The following is a 14,171-nucleotide window of genomic DNA, read 5'->3' as shown; positions in this document are numbered from 1 at the left end:
AGACCCAGTGTCTCCAGTGAGCCCTGTGATTTCAAGCATGCCCCTATGGCTCCAAGTGTGCTCCAATACTTCCATGTGCACTCTGTTCACCCCTGTGTCTCCTCTGAGCCCCTGTGACCCAAATTGTGCTCTGTGTTGCCAAGTGCACCCTGTGCCTCCAAGCGCACTCCAGTGCATCCTGTGTCTCCACATATGTCTTGTGTGCCACTGTGTCTCCAGTGCACCCCTGGGTGCTTCCGGGTCTCCAAGTGTGTTCCAGTGTGTCTGATGTTGCTAAGTATGCCCTGCGCACCCCATTGTCTCCAGTAGGCCCATTTGCATGCTGTGTTTTCAAGGGTGCCCCTGTCTTTCCAAGTGTGCTTCTATGCCTTCAGGAGCGTCCTTTGCATCTTTGTGTCTCAAAGTGTGCTTAGTGTTACCAAGTGCGTCCTATGTGCTCAGTTTCTCCTGTGTACCCCTATGCCTCCAGGTGCACCCTTTGTGCCCCTGTGTCTCACAATGTGCCACACATTTCCAAGTGCACCCCTGTGCCTTCAAGTGCACTCCAGTGTGCCCCTTGTCTCCAAGTATGCCCTGTGTGCCACTGTGTCTCCAGTAAATCCTTGTGTACTCCTGTGTCTCCAGGTGTGTCCTAGTGTTCCTGATTGTGCCAAGTATGCCCTGTGCACCCCCAGTGTCTCCAGTGAGCCCCTTTACACTCTGTGTCTCCAAGCATGCTCCTATGCTTCCAGATGCACCCTGTGTTATTCTTTCTCTCCACGGTTGCCCTAGGTTCCACTGTGTCTCCAGTACACCCCTGTGTACTTCTGTGTGTCCCAGTGTGCCCAATGTTGCTAAGTATGTCCCGTGCACCTCATTATCTCCAGTAAGCCTCTGTGTGCCCTGTGTTTTCAAGTATGCCCGTCTCTCTCATAATGCTCCTATGCCTCCAGGTGTGCCTTTAGTGCCTTTGGTTGTGTCTCCAGTGAGCCCCTGTGTCTCAAAATGTGCCAAATGAGTCCTATGCACCCAGTGTTTCCTGTGCGCCTCTGTGCCTCCAAGTGCACCCCAGTGCGGTCTGTGTCTCCAAGTATGTCCTGTGTGCCCCTGTGTCTTCAAGTGTGCCCATATGCCTCCAGGTGCACTCTCTGCACCCCTGTATTCCAATGTATGCCCTGTGTCCTACTCTGTCTACAGTACATCCCTGTGTGCACATGTGTCTCCTAGTCTGTCCCAGTGTGCCTGATGTTGCCAAGTATACCCTCTGCACTCGTCTCCAGTGAACCCCTTTGTGCCCTGTGTTTTCAAGTGTGCTCTGTGTGGCTCTATGACACCCATGTCTCCATGCAGCCTCTGGTAGGCTACTGCAGTCACTCTGCAGTACCGTCCATCCCTCAGTGGATTTGGGCTCCAGTCCATGACAAATACCATGGATATTGCACTCCTGATCTATACATTCCTGTATTGTTCCTGTATTGTTGTGTGCATTCTGTAATTATTTATTTGTCACGCATTTACCTGGGGAGGTGAAAAAATAAATATCCAGCAGCAAATCCTGACGCTTGTGAATCCATTGTTGGATCTGCACGTTCATGAATTACCCTGATTATTTCTGCTTTTTAAAAATGCGATGAGCTTTTATTTCAAATTGTTTCTTCATTCTTCTCCTGCTCCGTCCTATTAGCAAACTTTGTTTTTATCTCCTCTCCCTGCATTAGGCTGTTCAAGGACAGCTAAGCAAGGACGCAGTAGTGTCTCGCTGGCTCTCATCTCGACAGTTTTACAGATGTAAGAACAAAGAATCAATTAAAATCAGTTTAATGGGCTGTGAAAACGTTGAGGGTTGATTTTTTGAGCGGAGGGTGCCGCACATGCTAATGATGTGGAAAGGTAGGTGACTGCATTTAAGTCTACCTGTAGAGGCAGACAATGGCGCCCTGACTCGTAGTGGAGCAGCGTGATGCCACAAACATCCAGCGCCCTGATTGTACGGATGCTAAGCACAAAGAAAACGCTTATTACGGTGACATTGAAGAGCCATCTATTCACACCGGCTTAAGTGAAATATTTACAGAGGAAAGAAACAAACAAAAACTTCTGTACCGTTGCTAATGGTGGAACTGTTTCCATCTCTAAATACAATGTAAATGTCTTGGTTTCTGAAGCTGGAGGTGGTAATTGTGTTCGTTAATTGACCTCTGAAACCAGGTACTTAAAATAATTTGATGTCTGTGCCCCCTCCTTTGCCCGCTGCTCCTTTATATAGGCTGGCAGCCGGCAGGCTTCGTTCCACTGCTAGGCCGCCAACCCCCTCCTCCTAGGCCTCCAGGCAGCTGCAGAAGGCCTAACCTCTCACAGTGCCTTCCAGTTTCCGTAGTGCCTCTCAACTTCCCAATAGTTGTCCACCATTTCTCTCAACCTCCCACAGTGCCCTCAGACCCCTAGAGTGCCCTCAGACCCCTAGAGTGCCCTCCAGCTCCCCATAGTGCAGTGGATCTCAACTCCTGTCCTCGGGACCCACTAACAGGCCAGGTTTGCAAGATCACTGAAATACATCACAGGTGATATCATTTGCTGCTCAGTAATTGCAGTATTCTAGTCTGTATCCCCCCCCCAAGGTAATACTTAAAATCTGGCCTGTTAGTGGGTCCTGAGGACAGGGGTTGAGAACCACTGCCAAAGTGCCTCCAACCCTCCACAGTGATATCAGACCCCCTTGAGAGCCCTCAGGCCCTAAAGTGCGCCCCAGCCTCTTGAAAAGCCTCCAGTCCCCCATGGTGCCCCACCTCACAGAGTCCTACAGTGCACTCTATTCTACTACAGTGCCGCTGGAAATCCCCCAGCCTCCCCCTCCAGAGACCCCATCCCTATAAGCACCCCCCCCCCCCCCCATATTAAAGGCATGTAGCCTGGTATGGTTCGGGGGGGGGGGGGGTGCTCACTCTTCTCCACTCTTCCCTGGCTTGCCAGGCTGCATGCTCGAATAAGGGTCTGGTATGGATTTTGGGGGGGGGGCACACCATTTTTTTTTTACATTTTGCTACGAAATTAGTAACATAACGAATCTATCCAAAATTAAACTAAACAAATGTTTGCACATGTCTATTTGACAGTTGTGTTGGTGTGTGTGCGGGTCCCTAAATGCAGACAGTACACCCACTGTCACTGATTCCCAATTAACATGAAAGGAACTGCCTGCATGAGATGCACAGGACGCCTGCAAATGCGGCTCTCGTGGAACACCTGTGCATCCTCGTACGGGCAAGCATGGCCCTGTGGAACTCTGCAGTGAGCCCCTGTGTCTTAAAATGTGCCCCGTGTTGCCGAGTGAGTTCTATGAGTTTTTTCTGTAAGCCTCGGTGCCTCCAAGTGCACTGTAGTGCGGCCTGTGTCTCCAAGTATGCCCTGTGTCTCTAAGTGTGCTCCTATGCCTCCAGATGTACTCCATGCACTCTATATGCACTCTGTATCTCAAAGTGCAGCCCATGTTGCACTATGTCTCCCAGTACCTGTATTCCAAGAACACCCTGTGTACACGCCTCATTTACACGGGTGTAGTAAGGGGTACATATGTGTGAGCGCCTTGTTTGGCCACATGGGGATGCAGAGGTGTTCCATGTATCCCCATGCAGGTATTCCCATTCACGTCAATTAGGAGACAGCAGCTGCACAGACACTGATTGGATGTGTAAAAAGTCAGCAGAGCATCACCCCATTCACTAAAATGAGGAATAATTCTCTTGCAAAATGCAAAGTCCCTTGCAAAGTGAACACCTTATTTATTCAGTAAATCATCCCATTAGTAATTAGAGCCTTACATGAATCCAGTTCTGACAGGGTCTCTGTAAGGTGGATTAGCACCTCACAACTAATGCTCAGCATGCTGGCAACAAACTGTACTTGCATATGCTTCCCCTAAAGACTGGACAACTAGGTCCGTCCACTTCTGCCATAGAAGTGCTGCTCCGGTGCAACATAGAGCAGAGCACACAGGTGGGGAGGAGAGGGGAGGCAGCAGGCTGCACTGAGCTAGAATATAGATTTCCTTGCAGGAGCTTCCTATAGCGGCTGTCTGCAGGCCCGCTCTCTATGCCAGAACCCAATGAGTGATTATGATGATCAATGGCTCTGCGCCAGTAACCTTGTTAAACCTTTATGCAGAAAATGTTTAATTAATACAAGGTTTGCATGTTTTGGGTATTCCCGGTGACAACCATCTTGCTTTATGATCGGAATTCCTCTGGAGTCATTAGGAGAAAATGAGGATATTAAGTGAAGCTGTGTGTTCTCTTGGCAGCCAAGAGATCTTTTTACTTTGTGAATATGTATTACCTCCCTGTAATGAACCATTATAAAGGGAATCTAGCAGGAAGTAAAACACCTGTGTAAAAAAGCTGTGGTGGAAGCAGCTACTGTTCAGCACAGAGACTGCATACTGGGGTTGTGTCGCAGCCTTGCCGCGTGCTGGGTTGCATGTCCTCTACATGTACAGCCATGTGGCGGGAATCACCTGTATTCTTTAACCCATTCTTTCCTGGCATAAGTTGGCTCCCTTAGACGCACTAAAGTTCTGTGGATACTAGAACCTTCCCTGAGTGCCAATATAGAAGCGCCCATGGCCTGGCTTTACCAGCACCACTAAGTAGCCTGTTCCATACCTTCCTACCTGGCATAGATTAGCTCCCTAATGCCGCGTACACACGATCGGACTTTGCGGCATACTTGATCCAGCGAACCTGAGTCTGTTGGACAATTCGATCGTGTGTGGGCTCCAGCAGACTTTTTTTCTCAAAAGCTTGACAGACTTAGATTTGAAAAATGTTTCAAATCTGTCCGACGGACTCGAGTCCGGTCGAAAAGTCTGCTCGTCTGTATGCTAGTCCGACTGACAAAAACTGACGCTAGGGCAGCTATTGGCTACTGGCTATGAACTTCCTTGTTTTAGTCCGGTCGTACGTCATCACGTACGAATCCGTCGGACTTTGGTTTATCGTGTGTAGGCAAGTCCGTTCATTCGGAAAGTCCGTCATAAAGTTCGTCGAAAAGTCCGCCAGACAAAGTCTGCCATAAAGTCCGCTCGTGTGTACGCGGCATCAGACACACTAAGGTTCTTTGGGTACTGAAACCTTCCTTGAGTGCCAGTATAGAAGCGCCTATAGCCTGGCTTAACCAACACCACCAAGCAGCTTGATCCATACCTTCCTACCTGGCATAGGTTGGTTCCTTTAGTCCCAGTAAGGTTCTATGGATATTGGAACCTTCCCTGAGTGCCAACATAGAAGCACCCATGGCCTGGCTTTACCAGCATGACCAAGTAGCCTGTTCCATACCTTCCTCAGGCCTTGTGGCAGTGGACCACAAAAGAGACTCACCCAGGACAAGTTTCAGTTCCAGGAGACCTTGCCATCTTGAGGTTAGGAGAGGAAAGTCTAGAGAGCAAAAATTCTCCTAACTTTTCACTAAAACATGGTTGATTTATTTATATGTATATATATATATATATATACTTACTGTACATCCTTTCTGTCATTCCAATGGTGACAGCACATTCATTGGCTGTAAGCAGACAGAGAATAACAGAGAATGAGAGCCGAGTCAAGAAACAGCCCATACCTGTAGGGGCTTTGCCAAAGTCCAACATCTCAAGTCAAAGGGATGCAAGTTTTCCCATTGGTCCTGCACCTCTCCTCCTCCCTTGCTTTGCCAAGGAGGAGCTTCTAAAAGCTTGCCCCTAAAAACTTTACATCTTTGCATACTTTGGTCCCTCTGCTGCTTTCCATGACCAAATCCACCAGGTAGATCCCATCAACGTATACATATACTGTACAAAGTCCTTTACCCAAGATGACCTACAATGGCAGGAGCGGGGCACTTCCTAGCTATGTATGGTACATCCCACTTCCCACTCTGGAGACTTCTAATGGCTAATTAGGCACCTTCACTACAGGGTTCCTACACCTGTGTCTCTATTAAAGATGAGCCAATGATTCGGACCAAATGATGGGGACACACCTTTAGCTTTAGCTGCTCGGGCGTTCGATTTACAAGGGATTTTTATTTTTGTCAAAACGTTTTGGGTGTCCTTTTTTCTAGGTTACATTTTTCCTTTGTGAATGGATAGGGGTATTCGGGGGGTGAGAGTCGGTATCTTATTATCTTACCCCCTTATTTTTATATCCCCTGCCCACAGACCACGCAACCACTGGGCCAGGGTTGTGTGGAAGAGGCCCTTGTCCTAATCAACTTGGGTACACGGTGCTTTGCCAGGAGTATCTGCTCCATGTTGAGTGCATGTAGCCTGGTGTGGTTCAGGAACAGAGGGCTACATGCTCAGATAAGGGTCTGGTACGAAGATATTGGGGGTAGTTTTTTTTTTGCATGGGGTCTCCATTAAAATTCATACTAGACCTTAAAGTCCCAGCCAAACAATTAAATATATATATATATATATATATATATATATATATATATATATATATATATATATATATATATATATATATATATATATATATTTGCTTTGGTACATGTTTACCAGGGCAGTGCCCAGCCCCCCATACCATTTGTTTGATGGCCAGATCTGATTTGTAACATTCAGCTCTCATTGACTTCAGTGGGGTTGGGATTTGGCAATCGAACCTTACTCATATTAACCGAACTCTACTTGAGCCAAACTCAGGTGTGTTTGGGCCATCACTAGTTCCTACCCTACATTTATCATTGGCATATGACTCTGGCCTCAACCCTGATGACCAAGTTTGGGATATATTGGAATGATGATTGTGAATCAGGTCCTCTCCCCTCACTAGACAGAATGAGGGGTGAGGCTGTGGAAAGGATAAATAGACCAAATTGGACCATGCTTTATATAGTTTTGTTTTGCCTTCCTCTGTATCAGCTGTGGGTATAGGATTCTGTAAATGGAGGTTTTCTGTTTTCTATTGAGCTAGATGGACTTGTGTTTTTTTCAGCCTGACTAACATGCAAGGATGTCTATAAACCATTTTTATGTCAGGCCACACTCACAATACTCTGGAAACAGGATGTTTTTGCTACAAAATTATATAGGGAAACTTAACCACAAAGTTCCTAGGTGATTTTAAAATAAGGTATATACTAGGGATGAGCTTGGGTTTGGTTAGCTATCATTACTGGGCCAATGAGCTTCTGGCAAGGGATTTCCTGCGCTGCAGCTGACATACTTCAAGGGGCGGGAATGCTCATGACATCATTGACCATTATTGATCATTGACCTAACTTGGCCACATGGCCATAGTATTATAATGATTCTGACCTAATATGGCCACTTCCCCATATTAAGTCAATGATGATGCCATGAGCATCCCTGCCCCCATGTGTATGTCAGCTGCAGGGCAAGGTTCCTCCCACCCACAGCTCATTGTCCCAGCAGTGACAACTAACTTACAATTTCGGCCATCCTTGGTTGGGAATAAACCCAAGCTTGTCTCTAGTATATACCGTACCTAAAATGAGAATACAGGTATAAATAGACACATTTAGGTACAGTATATATCTAAAAGAAACTCACTTTTTCCTGACTTTACTTTTTTATTTTACTTTAATGTAGCAAAAGTACAAATGTAATTATTATTTGTGTATTGTTTGAACATGTTGTAGAAGTATAATTCAAAGTGATAGTGGAGACTTAAATTATATTTGATGTTATCTCTTCCAGGTAAACACCATGTGAATGGTAATTCAACAGTGGAACCTTTTCCAGAAGGGACACAAATGGCAATATTCGGTGAGTCTTTTTTATTATTTATAGAACTTTGTAGCAATAAAATCTATTCTAAGAGAATAGATGCAACTTTGTGATAGAGATAAAAGGTAACTAAAATAAAATATAATAAAAGGTAATGTGCCTTCAATATGCTTAACCTAATGACAACAATCAAATAATAGAAATAACAAATGACAAAGAATCAGCAGACCTTATATCAGTACAATGTGTATTTAACATGAAGTGTATGTAGCATTACCCATGTAGGGGCGGCTGGTAATAGCTGGTTCTTCCCAAAGTACAGAGGCTGCCCATCCCCACAGGCACTAGTCCATACACACTGGCTCCAGTAACTCATTCTAGGGCAACCTTTCTCAACTAGGTTTCCTACAAAGGTTGCTATGGGGTTCCTTGTGCATGAGTATGTTTTGCCTCTCAGATAAGTTCCCACTGACACCAATAACCCAATAATCTTTTTATCTATCTGTAAGGTGGAACTGTTCCCAATGACCACAAATGTAAGAAATGTTCTCCACGGTGACAATCACACTAATGTACAGTGATCTGTAGATATAGTAATTATTAGTAGGGAACCAAAATGTTATGTCAAGGGTTCCTCCACCGTAGAAAGGTTGAGAAAGGCTGATCTAGGGGATGTCTTCTTGATATTTGTTGCTTGAAGAACATTTACACAGCAGAAGGGTTAGGGCATGGGATACTCCAAAACATTTGCACAGTAAAAGAGGATAGTTTTTTCTTGGTTCCCACTCCAGGATTCTGCTGAGGACAATGTACCCTATGAGAGCCATCTCAGTCCAAGCTACCCCCGGCACTTATATTCCACAAGCACACAATAATTAGGAATCAACTCAGAAACATTACTCACAACTCCCCAGGACAACTGCACACCTTTCAACTTCCTCTGGAAACAGTCTGCTGAGGGAGAACATGCATTTCTAGATCAGATCTCCTTATGGTGAAGTCCCACAGTCAACTGCTCAGAAGATCATTTCAGGTCCCCAGTTTTGCCACAGCTGAGACCTTTAAAGAAAAGCAACACAGTCCACGGGCTTCCTCCTTGGGCAGCAAACCTAGGAACTTGGAACCCTTCCTGCCGAGGAAAGAACAATCTCCCCTGGGTTCCTGACTATTTATACCCTCCCAAGTTACCTTCTAGACACTCCTCTCCAGGAATTGACTAGGGCATGGTAAATTTTAAGGCTGACCATTTCAATCTCCATCCCTATGCTCTTGAAGCTTCTTCCAGGGGCAGAGGAAAGTAATCAAACCCCAGCCTTTGAAACCATTAACAGACCAGAACAAACAATCAGCCGCTCCCTTGTCTACAGAAGCAGCCAGAAATTTGCCTAGCATCCTACGCTAGGAGGGTGCTACGGTTAAGAAAATATGCAGCTAACAGCTTGTTAATGTGTTCAGCTCACACTGCCCATGTGTGTCCCTTGACCTGTTTCTTCCTATGGCTGGAGTCATATATGTGCCCACAGCCATAGAAATAAATAGGTTAAGTGGTCGCATTAGGAGCTGAGCAAAACCAGTACTTTTTCTGAAAAGACATGCAGAGATTCTCCAGAAATACAGAAGAGAAGAAGAAAAAGGAGATAAAACGCCCTCGTATTAGTTTGTTCAGGAGAGTTGGGGGATTTGGAAAAGGTCAATATACAGTGCCTTGAAAAAGTATTCCCACCCCTTGAAATTTTCCACATTTTCATGTTACAACCAAAAACGTAAATTTAATTTATTGGGATTTTATGTGCCACATAATTGTGAAGTAAAATGATAAATTGTTTTCAACTTTTTTACAAATAAATATCTGAAAAGTGTGGCGTGCATTTGTATTCAGCCCCCTTTAGTCTGATACCCCTAACTACAATCTAGTGGAACCAATTGCCTTCAGAAGTCACTGAATTAGTAATTAGAGTCCACCTGTGTGTAATTTAATCTCAGTATAAATACAGCTGTTCTGTGAAGCCCTTAGAGGTTTGTTAGACAACCATAGTGAACGAACAGCATCATGAAGGCCCAGGAACACACCGGACAGGTCAGGGATAAAGTTGTGGAGAAGTTTAAAGCAGGGTTAGGTTATAAAAAAATATTCCAAGCTTTGAACATCTCACAGAGCACTGTTCAATCCATCATAAAAACCATAAGAAGTCCTGTTTGTAGTTTGCGAGAAGGCATGTGGAAGACACAGCAAACATGTGGAAGAAGGTGCTTTGGTTAGATGAGACCAAAATTTAACCTTCTGGCCTAAAAGCAAAACACTATGTGTGGCGGAAAACTAACACTGCACATCAACCTGAACACACCGTCCATGAAACATGGTGGTGGCAGCATCATTTTGTGGGGATGCTTTTCTTCAGCAGGGACATGGAAGCTGGTCAGAGTTGATGGGAAGATGGACGGAGCCAAATACAGGGCAATCTTAGAAGAAAACCTGCTAGAGTCTGCAAAGGACTTGAGCCTGGGGTGGAGGTTCACCTTCCAGCAGGACAATGACCCTAAACATACAGCCAGAGCTACAATGGAATGGTTAAGATCAAAGCATATTCATGTTTTAGAATGGCCCAGTCAAAGTCCAGACCTAGATCCAATTGAGAATCTGTGGAAAGACTTAAAAATTGCTGTTCACAGACGCTCTCCATCCAGTCTGACAGAGCTTGAGCTATTCTGCAAAGAAGAATGGGCAAAAATGTCACTCTCTAGATGTGCAAAGCTGGTAGAGACATCCCCAAAAAGACTTGCAGCTGTAATTGCAGCAAAAGGGGGTTCTACAAAGTATTGACTCAGGGGGACTGAATACAAATGCACGCCACACTTTTCACATATTTATTTGTGAAAAAAATTTGAAAATCGTTTATCATTTTCCTTCCACTTCACAATTATGTGCCACTTTGTGTTGGTCTATCACATAAAATACACGTTTTTGGTTGTAACATGACAAATGTGGAAAATTTCAGGGGGTATGAATATTTTTTCAAGGCACTGTCTTCTAGTTCATATACTCATATCTGGTGAGTTGCAAGAAGCCCATCAAGGGATCAAGCAACCAAACAGTGGAGCTTGTGGAGGGTATACTGTATCTGTCTGTCTGGATGGGTGGTCATACTAAATACTGTTCAGAATACTTCAGATAATCTTGTGCTGGACAGTATGTGGATAGGAAAAGACTTATATACATCAGCTAAGGTGCATCACTAGGATAAGTCCTAAGAAGAAATGTTTCCATTAGGGACACGGCAGTAAAGATTTGACAGTCAGTGACATGTGAGATTGAAAGCAAGTAGCTGCGTAAACTGTTGGCTGCTGGCTCTCAAAAAAGAGACTGTTTCTTATGCCGCGTACACACGGTCGGACTTTCCGACAACAAAGGTCCGACGGTCTTTCCAACTGACTTTCGACAGAGTTACGATGGACTTTCGACGGACTTTCTAATGACCGAACTTGCCTACACACGATCACACCAAAGTCCGACGGATTCGTATGTGATTACGTACGACCGGACTAAAATAAGGAAGTTGATAGCCAGTAGCCAATAGCTGCCCTCGCGTCGGTTTTTGTCCGTCGGACTAGCATACAGACAAGCGGATTTTTTGACCAGACTCGAGTCCGTCGGAAAGATATGAAGCATGTTCCAAATCTAAAGTCCGTCAGATTTTCGACCGAAAAAGTCAGCTGCAGGTCCGATGAAGCCCACACACGGTCGAATTGTCCGCCGGACTCGGTCCGTCGGACCAGTCCAGTCGAAAAGTCCGCCCATGTGTACATGGCATTAGAGTATGCCCAGCACAGGGCTACATTGGCTTATTGGTTCAAAATACTGTAAAATTTTGGACTCTTTGACCATTGGGGTGGCGCTCCTTCTGCTTTTTACATATTGAGGATTATGTATATTTCCTTCTATGTTCTTGTTGGAAACCTTTCCTTTCATTGGCTGACATATCACCAGGACAGGACCTGAGAAGAAATGTTTCCAGTAGGAACACAGCAGTAAAGATTTGAGTCAGTGACAGCCTGGATTGAAAGCCAGTAGCCTCACAAAATGTTGGTTGCTGGCTCTCAAACAAGAGGATGTTTGTTAGAGTATCCCCAGCACAGGGCCCCACTGGCTTATTGGCTCAAAAAAGCATTTTGAACTCTTTGACCACTGAGGTGGCGCTTCTTCTGCTTCCTACATATTGAGGCTTATGTACATTTCCTTCAAAGTTCTTGTTGGGTACCTTTCCTTTTATTCCCAGGATCACCAGGACAGGACTTGAGAAGAAATGTTTCCAGTAGGAACAGAGTAGTAAAGATTTGACAGTCAGTGACAGCTGGGATTAAAAGCCAGTAGCTGCGCAAAGTGTTGTCTGCTGCTTCTCAAAGTAGAGGATATTTTGTAGAGTATCCCTGGTACAGGCTCCTTAATCAAAAAAACATTTTGGACTCTTTGACCATTGGGGTGGTACTCCTTGTGCTTCCTACATATTGAGGCTTACGTATATTTCATTCAAAGTTTTTGTTGGGGACCTTTCCTTTTATTCCCAGGATCACCAGGACAGGGCATGAGAAAAAATGTTTCCAGTAGGGACACGGCAGTAAAACGATAATTCTCCCGCTCTACAAGGCTCTGGTCCGGCCGCACCTGGAATATGCTGTCCAGTTCTGGGCACCAGTCCTCAGGAAGGATGTACTGGAAATGGAGCGAGTACAAAGAAGGGCAACAAACCTTATAAAGGGTCTGGAGGATCTTAGTTTATGAGGAAAGGTTGAGAGCACAGAACTTATTCTCTCTGGAGAAGAGACGCTTGAGAGGGGATATGATTTCAATTTACAAATACTGTACTGGTGACCCCACAATAGGGATAAAACTTTTTTGCAGAAGAGAGTTTAATAAGACTCGTGGCCACTCAATATAATTAGAAGAAAAGAGGTTTAACCTTAAACTACGTAGAGGGTTCTTTACTGTAAGAGCGGCAAGGATGTGGAATTCCCTTCCACAGGCGGTGGTCTCAGCGGGGAGCATTGATAGCTTCAAGAAACTATTAGATAATCACCTGAATGACCGCAACATACAGGGATATACAATGTAATACTGACACATAATCGCACACATAGGTTGGACTTGATGGACTTGTGTCTTTTTTCAACCTCACCTACTATGTAACTATGTAAAGACTTGACAGTCAGTGACAGTCGGGATTGAAAGCCAGTAGTGTTGGCTGCCGACTCTCAAAGAAGAGGATGTTTCTTAGAGCAGGGGTAGGCAACCTTAAAGAGGTGGAGATCTACCTGAACAACATGGGAGAAGACAAAGGTCACCTCCTCACACCTGATTTAAATCTTTAATTGCGGTACTACCATGTAGCAATTGTGTGCATTGCATGGCAATCATGGGTTTAAATCAGGCCGTGAGGAGGCAACATATCGCTTCCTCACCACCTGTCAAACAAACTCGGATTGCTTTTCAGGGGAGCAGCAGTGCCTGCTGCAGCGCAGTGCATTTGCAAATTTCCTGGGTTAGCTGTGCTTTGCCATAGACTTCTATTACAGTGGGGACAGAAAGTATTCACACCCCCTTAAATTTTTCACTCTTTGTTATATTGCAGCCATTTGCTAAAATCATTTGAGTTCATTTTTTTTCCTCAGTAATGTACACACAGCACCCCATATTGACAGAAAAACGCAGAATTGTTGACATTTTTGCAGATTTATTAAAAAAGAAAAACTGAAATATCACATGGTCCTAAGTATTCAGACCCTTTGCTGTGACACGCATGTATTTAACTCCGGTGCTGTCCATTTCTTCCTATCATCCTCAAGATGGTTCTACACCTTCATTTGAGTCCAGCTGTGTTTGATTATACTGATTGGACTTGATTAGGAAAGCCACACACCTGTCTATATAAGACCTTAGAGCTCACAGTGCATGTCAGAGCAAATGAGAATCATGAGGTCAAAGGAACTGCCTGAAGAGCTCAGAGACAGAATTGTGGCAAGGCACAGATCTGGCCAAGGTTACAAAAAAATTCTGCTGCACTTAAGGTTCCTAAGAGCACAGTGGCCTCCATAATCCTTAAATGGAAGACGTTTGGGACGACCAGAACCCTTCCTAGAGCTGGCCGTCCGGCCAAACTGAGCTATCGGGGGAGAAGAGCCTTGGTGAGAGAGGTAAAGAAGAACCCAAAGATCACTGTGGCTGAGCTCCAGAGATGCAGTCGGGAGATGGGAGAAAGTTGTAGAAAGTCAACCATCACTGCAGCTCTCCACCAGTCGGGGCGTTATGGCAGAGTGGCCCGACAGAAGCCTCTCCTCAGTGCAAGACACATGTAAGCCCGCATGGAGTTTGCTAAAAAAACACCTGAAGGACTCCAAGATGGTGAGAAATAAGATTCTCTGGGCTGATGAGACAAGATAGAACTTTTTGGCCTTAATTCTAATCGGTATGTGT

The 14,171-nt window shown here is 44.9% G+C and overlaps 1 protein-coding gene across 7 annotated transcripts in view; it reads left to right on the top strand.

Moving 5' to 3' along the window:
- Positions 1–14,171, top strand: part of MSRA (methionine sulfoxide reductase A) — a 433,629-nt gene that overhangs the window by 227,536 nt on the left and 191,922 nt on the right. For all 7 annotated transcript variants that reach the window (XM_073624832.1, XM_073624830.1, XM_073624831.1 and 4 more), the window contains one exon: positions 7,676–7,744. In XM_073624832.1, the coding sequence (XP_073480933.1) occupies positions 7,676–7,744 (69 nt within the window). The remainder of the gene's footprint in view (positions 1–7,675; positions 7,745–14,171) is intronic.

Source organism: Aquarana catesbeiana, linkage group LG04 (assembly GCF_042186555.1).
Source record: "Aquarana catesbeiana isolate 2022-GZ linkage group LG04, ASM4218655v1, whole genome shotgun sequence".
NCBI classification, from domain to species: Eukaryota; Metazoa; Chordata; class Amphibia; order Anura; family Ranidae; genus Aquarana; species Aquarana catesbeiana.
The sequence above is the reverse complement of the archived record's forward strand: the minus strand, read 5'-3'. Positions and strand labels throughout refer to the sequence as shown.